Consider the following 12952-nt stretch of genomic DNA (forward strand, 5'->3'; position numbering starts at 1 on the left):
TTTTATCCTTTTTTATCAGTTGAACTTGTCTCTCGTAAGGAGAGATCCTCATTCTTATAAATAGGATAATTACTACAAGAAAAATTCCTCGTTAGCCAAATATTTTATGTTACAAATATTTATATTTGACAATAATTCTTTTTTTATTGACAAGATCATCACTAAAAAAAAATTAATTACAAAACATGAGTTGTCATTAAATGTATGAATGACATGTGCTCATATCTTACTTGCAATGTGGTCATTAGGATAACAAAAAGCAGCCAAAGCATTCGACATAGTAAAACATCCTTTTTGAGTAACGTGTGTTCAATCAAGAGAAAAACTATCAAAAGTATTTGATGTGATAAATTCTTTCATTTATGGTAGATGTGGTATTAAGGACAAAAAGACATTCAAAAACATCCAATACATGGATGAGATTGAAGCCTCCCCTTGCCTGCCCAAGATAAAAATCATCATGTGTTTAATGCATACAAATTAGCTAAAATATTTGTTTTACATGAAAACAGTCACTGCATTCTAAGCATCTTGATGCATCCACTCAGGATTATATATATATATATATATATATATATATATATATATATATATATATATATATATATATATATATATATATATATATAGAGTAATTGATAAAAATATGTCTACTGAAAAAGAAAAAAAACATAAAAGAAAGAGTGTCCTTTGCAAACAATGTGATGTGTTTTAACTAGGCACAGTACCCCCATCTTGCATGATGTATCCTTTATACATGATATGTTTACTAGGATAACAAAAAACATTCAAGTCGCCGCTTAATTATATTTTATGAACCAGACAATGATGGAAGTTCAGAAAAGAATATCGCTATTCAAATGATATAACCTTTATCTCAAAGTACAATATGAGAAATAAATGATATAATCAGTATTTTTGGCCAATTGATACTCCACGCGTACTTGGATATAACAAAGCATTGATTGAGTATGCCATATCAGCTTGCTTCCAAAGATTATATGTTATCTAAAAGGAATATCTTTCATTAAACTGCATAATATTTTATAATATGTTAATCATATATTTAATAATTTAATAAAATTTTATTGGGCTTATTAGTCTATTAATTTTGTTTGATCTAAATTATTAATCAAAAATATAAAAATTAATAATAATATCAATTTTTATAAATTAATTTTAATTTTTTTCACTTTCCGATATGGGGTGGTCTTACACTTTCCACCCATGACATCGTCATGGGTGTACGCATGGTTGGTAGATTCATCATTCGTTACTGTCGTTTGGTGAATGGGTGGGTATATAAAAATAGGGAGGCTGTGTTCACAACGTAATAAATTCGAGAGATGGGGAGAATGCTGGGCCGAGCCCGCTTCCGTCTTCGATCGTTTTAGATCAAAATACACACGCCCGTGCTCGAGCCCAAGCAATGTGTTGCAGCTCGTGTCCTCTCCACGACAAAAATAAACCGAGACCGACGATGGGTTGCGGCGGCCGATAGCCAAAAAGGAAACGAGGAACGCAAGAAGAACACATAGAAAACCCCCTCTAAATCCAAAAGCGACGCGGTGAAACACAAATATCAAGCGCTCCTCCGATTCCTTCCCTCTCTGTGTCTTTTCAGCTCAAGATCTCTGCCCTCCTGTCCGATTCCGAGTCTCGAACCCTTTCCATTATCGGTTTGATCTCATCCTTCTTCGATTCTAGAATCTTCTTTTATCCCTCATCTTTGATTCACGGCCATGGACGCCGACGGCCGAAACGGCAACAAGAGATTCCACCAGAGATTGGCGCCGCTAGACCGCGCCAACAACAACGTCTGCTACCACTGGCGGGCGGGGCGGTGCAATCGCCACCCCTGCCCCTTCCTCCACAGCGAGCTGCCACCGCATCAGCAGCAGCAGCAGTCCGTCGCTCCCGACGGCGGCGCCATCGCGAAGCGGAACAACGTCTGGAGGAACCCTGGCGCCGCCTCGGGCCCTCCCTCCAAGTGGGGGAAGGGGCGCGGTGGAGGCGCCGTCGGGCGACCTCCCGGCAGGGCCTCCGGCAGGGCCTCCGACAGGATCTGCCATTACTTCTTAGCAGGGAACTGTACGTACGGCGAGAATTGCCGCTTCTTGCACTCGTGGTTCATCAGCGACAGTTTCTCCCTTCTGACCCCGCTCCAGGGGCATCAAAAGGTGATTCTTTTGCTTCCTATAGGTAATTTGTTGTTTGGTTCTACAACTTTGATTAGGTAAGGGGTGTTTGCAGGCCGTATCAGGTATTGCACTTCCTTCTGGCTCGGACAAGTTATATTCTGGAAGCATGGATGAATCTGTTCGGGCTTGGGATTGCCAGACTGGGCAGGTCCAGATTCTCACGGCATTTTCTTTTCTTTGACACCCGCTATCATCAATCTTTTGACCTCTTTTTACACGTGCCTCTGGTAGTGCGTTGGAGTCATCAATATGGGAGGTGAAGTCGGATGTATGATCAGTGAAGGGCCCTGGTTATTTATCGGAGTTCGAAATGCTGTCAAGGTTAGTTATCATCTATAATCTTCTTCTTCTAATATGATTCTGGATGTTGAGGTTAAGTTCTCATATATGAATGAAGAGAACTTCATTTCGGATTTGTTTTTCGGCGGTGGAACAGGCATGGAACACACAAACGGCAACAGAGCTGAGTCTTGATGGCCCTAGTGGACAAGTTTATTCTCTGGTTGTTGGCAATGAGTTGCTTTTTGCCGGAACTCAGGTACTTTCTTTGTCGTTTTTTGTTTTGCAATTGTGATGCTCAATATTAAACAATGTGCTACTCTGGCCTTGTGAATTTATCTTCGTAATCTGGGAAACCTTATGGGCATGTCTTCTGCTGCAGAATGGACGTATATTGGCATGGAAATTTAGTGCTGTTGGAAACTGCTTTGAACCGGCAGCATTCTTTGATGGCCATCAACTTTCAGTGGTTTCATTAGTGGTGGGAGCTTTGAGGCTTTACTCCAGTTCTATGGATAATACGATAAGAGTAAGTGTCATGTCATCTAAATCGATTAATCCTTTGTTATGTATGATTCTAACTGCTCATTATTGGTTATTGACCTTTATATATTCTGCCTATTCACTCTCTATGTATAAGGTTATATGCGAGATCTCACTATTGCAAGCAGTAGCTTTTGAGAATCAAATACTAATAATTTTAACATATTTTAATGGTTTTTTAGCTTCTAGAGAAAGTGAGCCTATTTGATATCCTTCTTCTGTTGTACTAAAAGAAAACATTTGTTGATTGAAAACAAAATCTAAAGTTTTTTGTCATTAAATTTAGTTTGAAGTCTTTAACTTTCTAACTGACACATCTTGATCTGGTGCACTAAAGAATTTCCTTTCATGTGAAACCTTATGTTGTCATCAGTGGCAAAGCACAGACTGTCATAAGAGTTGTAGCAAATATAAATGTTTGAAATAAGGATAAAAGATATAATGGTCCAATTAGAATCTTAAAATTTCCATTCCAAAGAAAATCCAAGACATGTTCCATTTGATGCAACCAGATCCTGCATTCAACTCCATAATTCCATTCCAAAGAAAATCCAAGACTTGTTCCATTAGACTATGACGTAGTGTACTTTATTAGGGGTCTTGTGTGCCCAGGAGAAAGGAGGCTCCCCTGGCCCCCACGAGGAGTCCACGACTCCTAATGGCAGATGGGCAGGTTTTTTTTTTTCTTTGTTTGGACCAGATAGCAGATCACAAGTCCAATTTGGACTCTTAAAAGGGGCACAAATCATCTCTTTAAGTGTTAGCAGTACTTGCAGCTTAAGAAAACAATAAATAGCAGTTAGCCAGCATAATAAAGGAAGGGCAGCTTATGATTTTAGGCTGTTTATCATTGGAAATACTCAGCCTATATAACAAGGAGAAGGCATATGGGAGCATGTAAATGAGACTGTGCAAGCTTCTTTGTCCATTATTTGGACCATTTTTCTTTCTTATTCCACCAGTATTTTTTTTCTTTAATATTATCTTGTAAGGCTATTTCTCTTCATTAGTTAGAAGCATTAGTTAAGGAGTGCAATCCTTAACAATTTGCTATGAAAGTGAGTTTGAGGGCAATTATACATCGACCTACAACCATTTTGGATTGCTCCTTTATTGGTGCTCACATCTTGAGCTGTAAACCTCAGTTACCAGATGTCATCAATATGATATGAGGATGCAAACCGATATTATGGACCTGATCATGGGACAAGGGAGTTATTTGTGAAGTATTTTGTTTAGAAAAGATGGAAGAAGATCAAAGCACTTACCTTGTCACACCATCGGTAATGTTCGATCTCATCGATGAGAGTGCTACTCCCTCCCTCACGCCAATCAAGTAACCTTCAACATTGCCTTTCTAAGGCAACAAAAAAGTCCAAGTTGGAGGTAACAAGGGAAAGTCAGGCTTGAATGTCCCTGACTATTGGAAATTTCGGATGATGTGGCATTGACTCCCACAACATAGTAGGCCATCCTTCAGGGAGGTGAATCACATATATGGAAACCGAAATCATCACAATAGCATTGATGGCTCTGGCATAGCTAAAGATACTCAACATGTTGCTACAATGATACAACATTCTCAACTTGGTATTGTCATTTTTGCGATGACACAAGGCTTGACAAAATTGTTGTCCCATTGATGTTCACAATAGTACCAAAGGACTTCCAATAGTTCATATTGGTTGGCAGAAGCCCATACAGAGGCAATCAAGCCTCTGGATCCTTGTCGGTGCACTCTTTAGCCTGGAGTCTGCTAAATCATGAAAGCAGGTAATAGTTGACAACTTTAAACACTTGCCAACAACATCACTTGACAACAATCAGTTGCCTCCCATTTAATGATGTTACAATCCTTCGATGGCCCAAAGTCAACAGCAGAGCTGCACCTGACTGCCAAGACAGATTTTCCAAAATTGCTGGTGACTGCTCAACTAACTGGATTTTCTTCTTGAGCAATCCTATGATTATATGGCAACACTCGAGAACCAGAAGTTGCTATTGCAGCTATGTGCTTCGAGGATATGACAATGATATCTGTATTACTTGACTCAAACTGGATAGCCTACAAGTGATGATTCATGTTAGTAACTATGGCGTGCCTTCGTCCTTCCTGCATTACTGATTGGGATGCAATGGTGAAGAGAATATCATGAAGAATTCAAGTATCTCATATGGTTCCTGACATGTCTCAAAAAACATTGATTGAGAATTTTTATAGGAGGATTGAAGCCATGGCCGGACAGTGGGTTTCAGCATTGCCTCATAACAGTCATTATCATATTTGCTAGCATTGGAGCAATGCTCAGCATTATTGTCTTTGCCCAAGTGTGTCCGTAGATCCTTTTACATACTAATTCTATTTGTTATCCCATGAAAGAAACAAAGGTTTTGTCCCAAATGTACATTTATGTGGTATTTTGTATGTAGAGGGGACATGCTGTGCTCTACTGGTTGTTTGCCAAGTTACGACTGCACTAAACCACTCAGTTACGACATCTTATTTCATGGTTTGCCACAATGTAAAATAGAATATAAGGTCACCTATTTGACATTTTGTTAATTAGATTGCATATAGCTCTCTTCTACGGCTGTCACTCTTTCTTAGAATTCTATGTTTTCAAGAATTTTGTCAATGGGTCAGCCTTTCTCGATATAACTTTTCTTCTTGCTTCAACTTGAACTTCTGCTTGGATTCCATATGCTGACAACTGAGACCTAAAAGTACTTCCATGTATCCAGCTATGTAGATGCGGATACCTATTGCATATTCCTAGATCATGTACTTCTTGGAAACATTGAGATAGTCATGCAATACTTTCTGGGTAGTTTTCAAGAGAGCTTTCTTGATGAACATTGAAGTGTTGAAGACAAAATGATGAATGACTGACCTTAGAATTAGTGATTTTATGTCAGTGGGTGTAGTATATGGTTTTGATCATACATACTGGATGCTTCATGTGTCCCACTTTTGAGTACTGACTGGAAATGTAAGGATACTTCAGGATGGTACCTATATCTTATTAGTATTGTTTGTTCTTAATGAATTTTGACATAATACCTGCAGAAAATAAATGAAGTTTGATCAGCCTAATCACTCATATCAATATGAAGTACCAAGGCTATCGAATAAGGATGATTTGAGAGGATGAAGTATAAAAATTGATTGTATTCCCTATTCTTGCATGTGACAGAATGTCGTGAAATAGTTGGGACATTATGCTTGTTGTTCTTGTTGTGTTATATCCATTCTTCAAGAGGGTCTGTTTGTCTTTAAATAAGGGTGAATTTTGAGTCTTGTATTAGGTTTTGTTAGATGATTTAGTGAACTTTTGAGCTTTTTTTATGGTTGGTTATACATTATGTCTATTTAAGATGATATTTTGACATCTAAGTCATCGGAATTCTTTTATTTAGCACCAAACTTTTTACAACGTACTCAAAAAGGATTTTTCAGTAGTTAACAGTATATTGTTCTGTTTGTTCATTGGAGTATTTGAATTGAACAACTTCATGTTGTATTTAGTGTCTGTTTCTTTTTATTTTTGAGAGCTTCATGATACTTCAACTTGGATTCATCCTGATCATGATGAACTCAAACAGTTTCTGCTTTTGTCGATACAACTTGCCATCCAATCTGCTTAGGTCATTTTATTTCGTTTATTTTACAGCAGCACCATTGAATATGTTCCTCCGGATGTATCCATTAAGCAAAAAACTATAGTGGATTTATGAGTTATATATGAGGGGACCTTTAGCTTGGATGGTTGCTAATGCATTCATTTTTAAGATTGTTTATTACCCATAGGCAAATGTATAGATATGCTATTATGCCACATAAAATGAACATTTTTTCTCTCTTCTTTTCTTGATTTTGACAACATCAGATTAGCATAATATTCTTTCTGTTTAATCTGATACTTTATTATGGTAAATCATGTTTTCTCAATCTTCTGGTGATTCAGGTGTGGGACCTTGCAACTTTTCAGTGTATCCAGACGCTTACTAACCATACATCAGTTGTCATGTCAGTGCTCTGCTGGGATCAATTTTTACTATCATGTTCACTGGACAAAACAATAAAAGTTAGTTCTTCTTTATATGCAATTCCTATTTATTTGCTAAAAACTCTTTATTTTGCTTTGCACTTTTTTTTAATTGCTCACTTAGGAGGACATTGATGTTTTAGCGATGCCATAATGTTTTTCTGTGCAGGTTTGGGTAACAACAGAAAGTGGAAACCTAGAAGTAACATATACTCACACTGAAGAGCATGTAAGCACCTAACTAGCTATAAAATAACTTTGGATGAACTTGTTGGATAACAAATTGCAGCATTGTTGGCTCAATTAGAACCAAGTGATTAGGGACAACAATTTTTCATGAACTCCATTATTTTATATTTATTATGTGAATCTTTAACTAATTATGATTGCTAAGTTCCTGCTCTTGTAGAGTAGTGGTTGTATTTTTTTATATTTTTGAGAAAGTTATTGAATCATAGGATTTTTTTAATTTATTTAATAGCATAAATTATTCAAAATATTAGAGAAAGATTGAGAAACATCAGTCAGTTAATGATTTGATGTTTTTATGTGGAACATAATTCTTGTAAACCAACCTGCAGTGCTGTACCAAACAAATTTCATGGTTCATTATTCTGTTCTTAGGTTGTTATTACAGGGAATCATCAACACTTATAAGCCTTCTATGAATAGCACATATGAATATCAAAATAACCACATATAAGGCAATCCATCTAGGGTCATCATATAGTTGGAATGCAAGGAATTTTGATAGCGCTGTTCTCATCATGTTTCATTTGATACTGATGCTAACTTTTAACATGAATGTCTGAAATCTGAAATTATTTTGTTGCAGCTGTTTAGTTCATTATTTTCTACCAAGTCTCGCATTTGTGTAGAAATTATATTATCAAATGGATCATCTTGATCCAAGAAGATTATGTCCATATATGTTACGTCTGCTTCCAGTCAGCCTAAAAGCACAAATACCTCACCGTTTTCCCTTAGTTGAAAGAAAATTGGGAGCAATGTTAGCATGTAACGGAATTATGACCAACCATGGCTGCATCTGGTTAGATCTTGTCATAGAAGCCAAATACGTGCTTAATATGGAGGTTGCTTTGTATCAGATGTGTCCAATGTTGAACCATTAATTTGTACTCCTAATTATTGAGTGTGAGTTCAGATAGAAGTATTCTGCTGCTACTGCAACTTTCACAAGACCATGTATCTGTTTTATATTCTTGGAAAGGGCTTCTTCAGTCAATTCTTTCGGGTGGCGGATTATTCTGTTCTTAGCTTACATTTGCACTTTTTAGTGAAGTTACCATTGCTGGTTACTGGTTTACTGTACTCAACATGTTTGTATAAAATTTTGCTAATTGATGTGGTCAAATGTTTCAGGGAGTGCTTGCTTTATGTGGCATGCATGATGCTCAAGCGAAACCCATCTTACTATGTTCTTGCAATGACAACAGTGTCCGCTTCTATGACCTGCCATCGTATGTTAATTTTGATTAAGTCACTCCTTAAGCATATCTTGAGCCCATTACATTATGAAGATGTTGTTTTTTCTTGTTTTGTAGGTTCAGCGAAAGGGGTAAGATTTTCTCCAAAGAAGAAGTTAGAGCAATACAAACTGGACCTGGTGGTCTATTTTTTACTGGAGATGCGACAGGTGAACTTAAGGTGTGGAAGTGGTTGACCAATGAGGTGGCAAATTCATGAAAAGGAGTGATCAGCCTTTCCTATTTATAGGATCCTCTCATGTAAATTTAAGGGATTCGGTGAAGGGCCAGAAGTGAGACTTAATGCTGCCATTTTTGTCATCTCGGCTATTGGGATCGTAGTTACGTGCCGTGCAAGTACTTCATCTCGGTAGAAATCAGATTATGGTATATTACCCAGATGCCGTAATTGGCCATCACTTTGGAATGGAGTTAGCAGACAAATTGTTTTTTGTGATTTCATGCCATGTGGATAAGCTGTCAAGCCAGCGAAGAACTGAATCCAAATCTGCATTCTTTCTGGGATTCACAGAGCTCTGAGGGTCATTACTAAAACAAAAGGTGTGCAGTGAGAAATTTTCATATCAATGTATGTAGGTTTTGGCAGTTTGACAGCATCGTAGTCATTCAGTTATCTGAGGTCTGATGCATGATTTGTGGTAGTGTGTAAGTTTCGGAGTAAGATGCTGTTTTGTGCACGCTCTAATCCTCGGACATTTGGAGCAAGGATTTAAAACAACCGATTGCTGCATTTATTAGTGCAGAAATTTGGGCCTCTTGCAAGGAGTTTTGGATTTTCTATCGATCGGTGCCGGTAAACAGGCCTAACACTTCTATATATGCAAAGACAGACAGATACGCCTCTTGAGTATTCGTAGGCATCAAATCTTGTGTATACATATTGGTATTCTGTTTTTTTCATTTCGAAATTCCAGAAACTGCAATGGAAATGAGTAGCCAACTTCAGAGGTTCGAATCACAATAACCAGCTGGGTTAATTCAATGCATAAAATGGTGCCATGGACTTGTGCTGTTGCTCCACCATACGACTACCAATTTGAGTAACAGTGTTGTTAACACCTCGCAATTAGCACAGTTAAAAGCTATTATTATAACACGATATATTACTTGGGAGTCTAATAAGAATGGACAAGCAACCCCTCTTCCATCTCGAGGCCACCGAATCGTCTTCGAGGGGCAGCCACGATGGAGGTGACTAAACTCTGACTTGCAGAAACACGCACCCACTGACAGCAGCGTTTACTTTGCTATTTCGAGTGTTCGATTGGCACATGCCAAGAAAACAAGCCGGGTTAAATGTTGCAGCTGTTGCGGGCCGGAATCTTGCTTGAGGTAGACGACAGCATTCCAAACCTAAGCAGGAGTAGAGGAGGAGTCATGTGCAGGGCGAGAAGAGAAGGAAGAAGCAGGGAAGGAAGGCAGCTCCGGGGTCAACATGCATGTAGATAAAGAGTACAACCAATCGAGGCATGAGCACGCCCGATACCCACCGAGAAGTAGGGGATATGTTGGTGCAACAGTAATCCATGGAAGTGGGTGGGTATGACATTGTCGTCCGGCTCACATCAGGTTATGATAACTCAGGAATATATATATATATATATATATATATATATATATATATATATATATATATATATATATATATATATATTTCCTGTTTGATATCATTCCTGTTGGGAATAATAATTCATACGAGAAGAGAGGTTAGTCTTGCAAGAAGAATCACAAATGTTAAAATCTTAATAGACCGATAAAAGTTGGGCTTAAACTTGTATAAAAATTAAAAATTTCTGCCCTTCCACCGACAGTCCATTTTATTCATTCCGACCTGCAAATAACTCGGTATCCACAATATCGTCGGTATCGTATTTTGAGCTCATTAATTTAGTGCACTATTTATAGACATGTATGGTAGGAGCGAAAATTAATATGTCGATCACTGCTACATGGAGATTGTTAGATTATGTGCCCTTTTTAATTAGGTAAGATATATTATAGATATGATTGGATCTCCTTGCAGATCCTTGCATATTGATATTTCAGATCCGAAGATGAAGCGCTTATAGATTAGATAAGATTTATTCTTCCGAACAACAAGAAAGGTAAATATTGTTATATCCAATTTATTTGATTTCAATCTTGGCACAAAAAATTTTTCGCATTACAGATAACATGATTACAGATTTTATGCTAACAATGAGACTGAATTTCTCATCCTCTTTAAACATATATTAATTGTTGAAGCAGTTGGACGGATAGTCGACATGTGTGTCAATTATACAACAGAATAATCCTCCCCAATCAACATTAATGGCATCCAAAGGCATCTATCTCTCTCCTGATTTTTAGACCTACCTACCTACTGATGATTTATATGGTTATTATTCCCCATCAATCCAAACTCAACATGTAAATACCATTCAGCTCCACCACCACAATCTGGCATGCAAGCCCCAGTCAGCCTCGCTACATCAGACATGTGATGTGAGGCCTAGTCAACCAAACCTCACCAACATCGCCACCACATTAAAAGATTAATTATTTCTCTAACCACCAACTATTATAAAAAATATATATATTATATCTATACTTTTTTTTTTTTTTTTTTATAAAATCTCAATACTTTACGATAAACTGTTAAAGTTTTTACCAACTCGGTAAGCTATGCCATCATATACTTTATCCTCATCTCAAGCATTTACTAGAGCACGTACGAATGTATACTTTACACTCAATCTCAAGTATTTACTAGCGTGAGTATCTCACCAAACATGTCTCAAAACTTTTTATAAGAATTAGAGGGTCTAAACACCAAATTCAAAAACTTATGAGGTCAAAAAGAAATTTGTATCAGACACATAGGATTTAGGATTCAAATGGATTTTTAAGAAAATGAGCTAGGTCGATCGATAATCAAAAATCAATACTAATATTAAATTTAATTGGATTTATCTGTCTAGGCAGGAGATTGTAAAATTTGATATGATTTATCATGGTTGATTCAATTAATCATCCTAGAATTCAGATTGTATTCTACTCGTAAGTAGGTATTTTGAAAAGACAAACGTGAGGTGTCCCCGAATATCCACGTCCAATTGTCAAAATACGGCCAACAAGCACGTTCAACTTAGGATGGAGTGAGTTACGACGCAAGTCACATCAGATCATGAAGAGGAGCCAAGCCCCGACAGATGGTGGTGGAACGCATGTAGCAAGAGAGGCACGACGCGAGGCGCAGAGTCGGTTTGTCATGTACGTCAACCACTCACGACACGAAGCATTGTGTCGGTCAGATGTGCGGACAAAATACGAGCGTGTTTTGACGGCATGAAAGAGGAGAAGGCGATTCGGCCGCGCGAGTACTAACGCTCATGACGACTTCCCCCATCATTTAACCACATGGCAGGCTCGATGGAGAGATGCATGCATGCATGCATGCATGCAATCCCCAGTCACGGAGACACAGCTCACCGAAAGCCAACAACAAAGATCTCCGCTCAAGATTCGAAGTACCGGCCTCCGACCGCTTAAATTGCATTATCCACGCACGTCAAAGACATGCTGTTTGTCGTTTCTTAACCATAAGAAAAATTTCCTGTTGTTTCTTTTTGTCATTTATTTATTTTTATTTTACCCTTTAAATATAAATATAAATATATATATATATTTTTTTTATTTTTATATATCAAACCGATAAGATTACTCATGATGAATCGTATTATGTGTGGCTCTGTTTAATCAGAAACTCGATTGATTGTAGATTCACTCCAATTCATTCCCAAACTTCAAATTCTTAATCCATTCTTATAATCACACATAAGCTCAATGAACGTATAATGTATGATACCCAATTTTATTCTTTTCTTTACTATTTTACTGCCGCACTTATCCAAATAGATCAACTAAGCAATGAAAGTTTACTTAGCCACATATAATAATTTTAAGAATATATTTTGTAATAGTAATTTTAATTTATATAATAATTAAGCTGATTAGTACGTTGTTGCATAAGTAATGGATCTCAATTTTGAAGAACGTTATATACGTCATTTTATATAATAAAAAAAATTATTATAAAAAAATATTTTTAAAAAATATACAGTGATAACCGCCCATCCAAAGTAATGAATCTCACAAAAAGGTAACAAAGTCTATTTGTATTTTTCCGCTTTAAAATCATTAACCTCAGTAATACTGGAGATCGATCCGATACCTTGAGATCAGTACATGTATGAACCACAAACCAACTCCGACAATATCTTTCCGATATAATAACAACAACAACAACTTATTTTTGTGACCCACGGTACGATGGCCAGTATTGTATTGATTGATGATCATCACATTTTGGTTCATTTAGAGACCAATTGCA

At 37.2% G+C, this 12952-nt stretch overlaps 1 protein-coding gene across 2 annotated transcripts; it reads left to right on the forward strand.

Annotated features, from left to right (window-relative positions):
• The first annotated feature begins 1428 nt into the window (after positions 1–1428).
• Positions 1429–9331, forward strand: LOC103973782 (zinc finger CCCH domain-containing protein 17). Of its 2 annotated transcripts, XM_009388436.3 has the most exons (9): positions 1431–2180; positions 2254–2349; positions 2433–2522; positions 2638–2739; positions 2863–3009; positions 6989–7108; positions 7239–7298; positions 8453–8550; positions 8635–9331. In XM_009388436.3, exons 1-9 carry the CDS (start codon positions 1743–1745, stop codon positions 8774–8776), a joined length of 1293 nt encoding a protein of 430 aa, XP_009386711.2. In that variant the 5' UTR covers positions 1431–1742; the 3' UTR covers positions 8777–9331. The 2 variants fall into 2 exon arrangements, with proteins under 2 accessions (XP_064939472.1, XP_009386711.2); XM_065083400.1 differs by lacking the exon at positions 7239–7298 and having other exon boundaries at positions 1429–2180.
• Positions 9332–12952: the final 3621 nt, after the last annotated feature.

This window comes from Musa acuminata, chromosome BXJ1-9 (assembly GCF_036884655.1).
Source record: "Musa acuminata AAA Group cultivar baxijiao chromosome BXJ1-9, Cavendish_Baxijiao_AAA, whole genome shotgun sequence".
NCBI lineage: Eukaryota > Viridiplantae > Streptophyta > Magnoliopsida > Zingiberales > Musaceae > Musa > Musa acuminata.

What these genes read in the sequence shown, in the direction of transcription:
- LOC103973782 (XM_009388436.3), top strand. Translation starts at nt 1,743, where the DNA reads ATGGACGCCGACGGCCGAAACGGCAACAAGAGATTCCACCAGAGATTG. An exon ending in GGGATTGCCAGACTGGGCAG is followed by an intron (nt 2,350 to 2,432) that starts GTCCAGATTCTC and finishes TGCCTCTGGTAG; the next exon opens with TGCGTTGGAGTCATCAATAT. An exon ending in ATACTCACACTGAAGAGCAT is followed by an intron (nt 7,299 to 8,452) that starts GTAAGCACCTAA and finishes CAAATGTTTCAG; the next exon opens with GGAGTGCTTGCTTTATGTGG.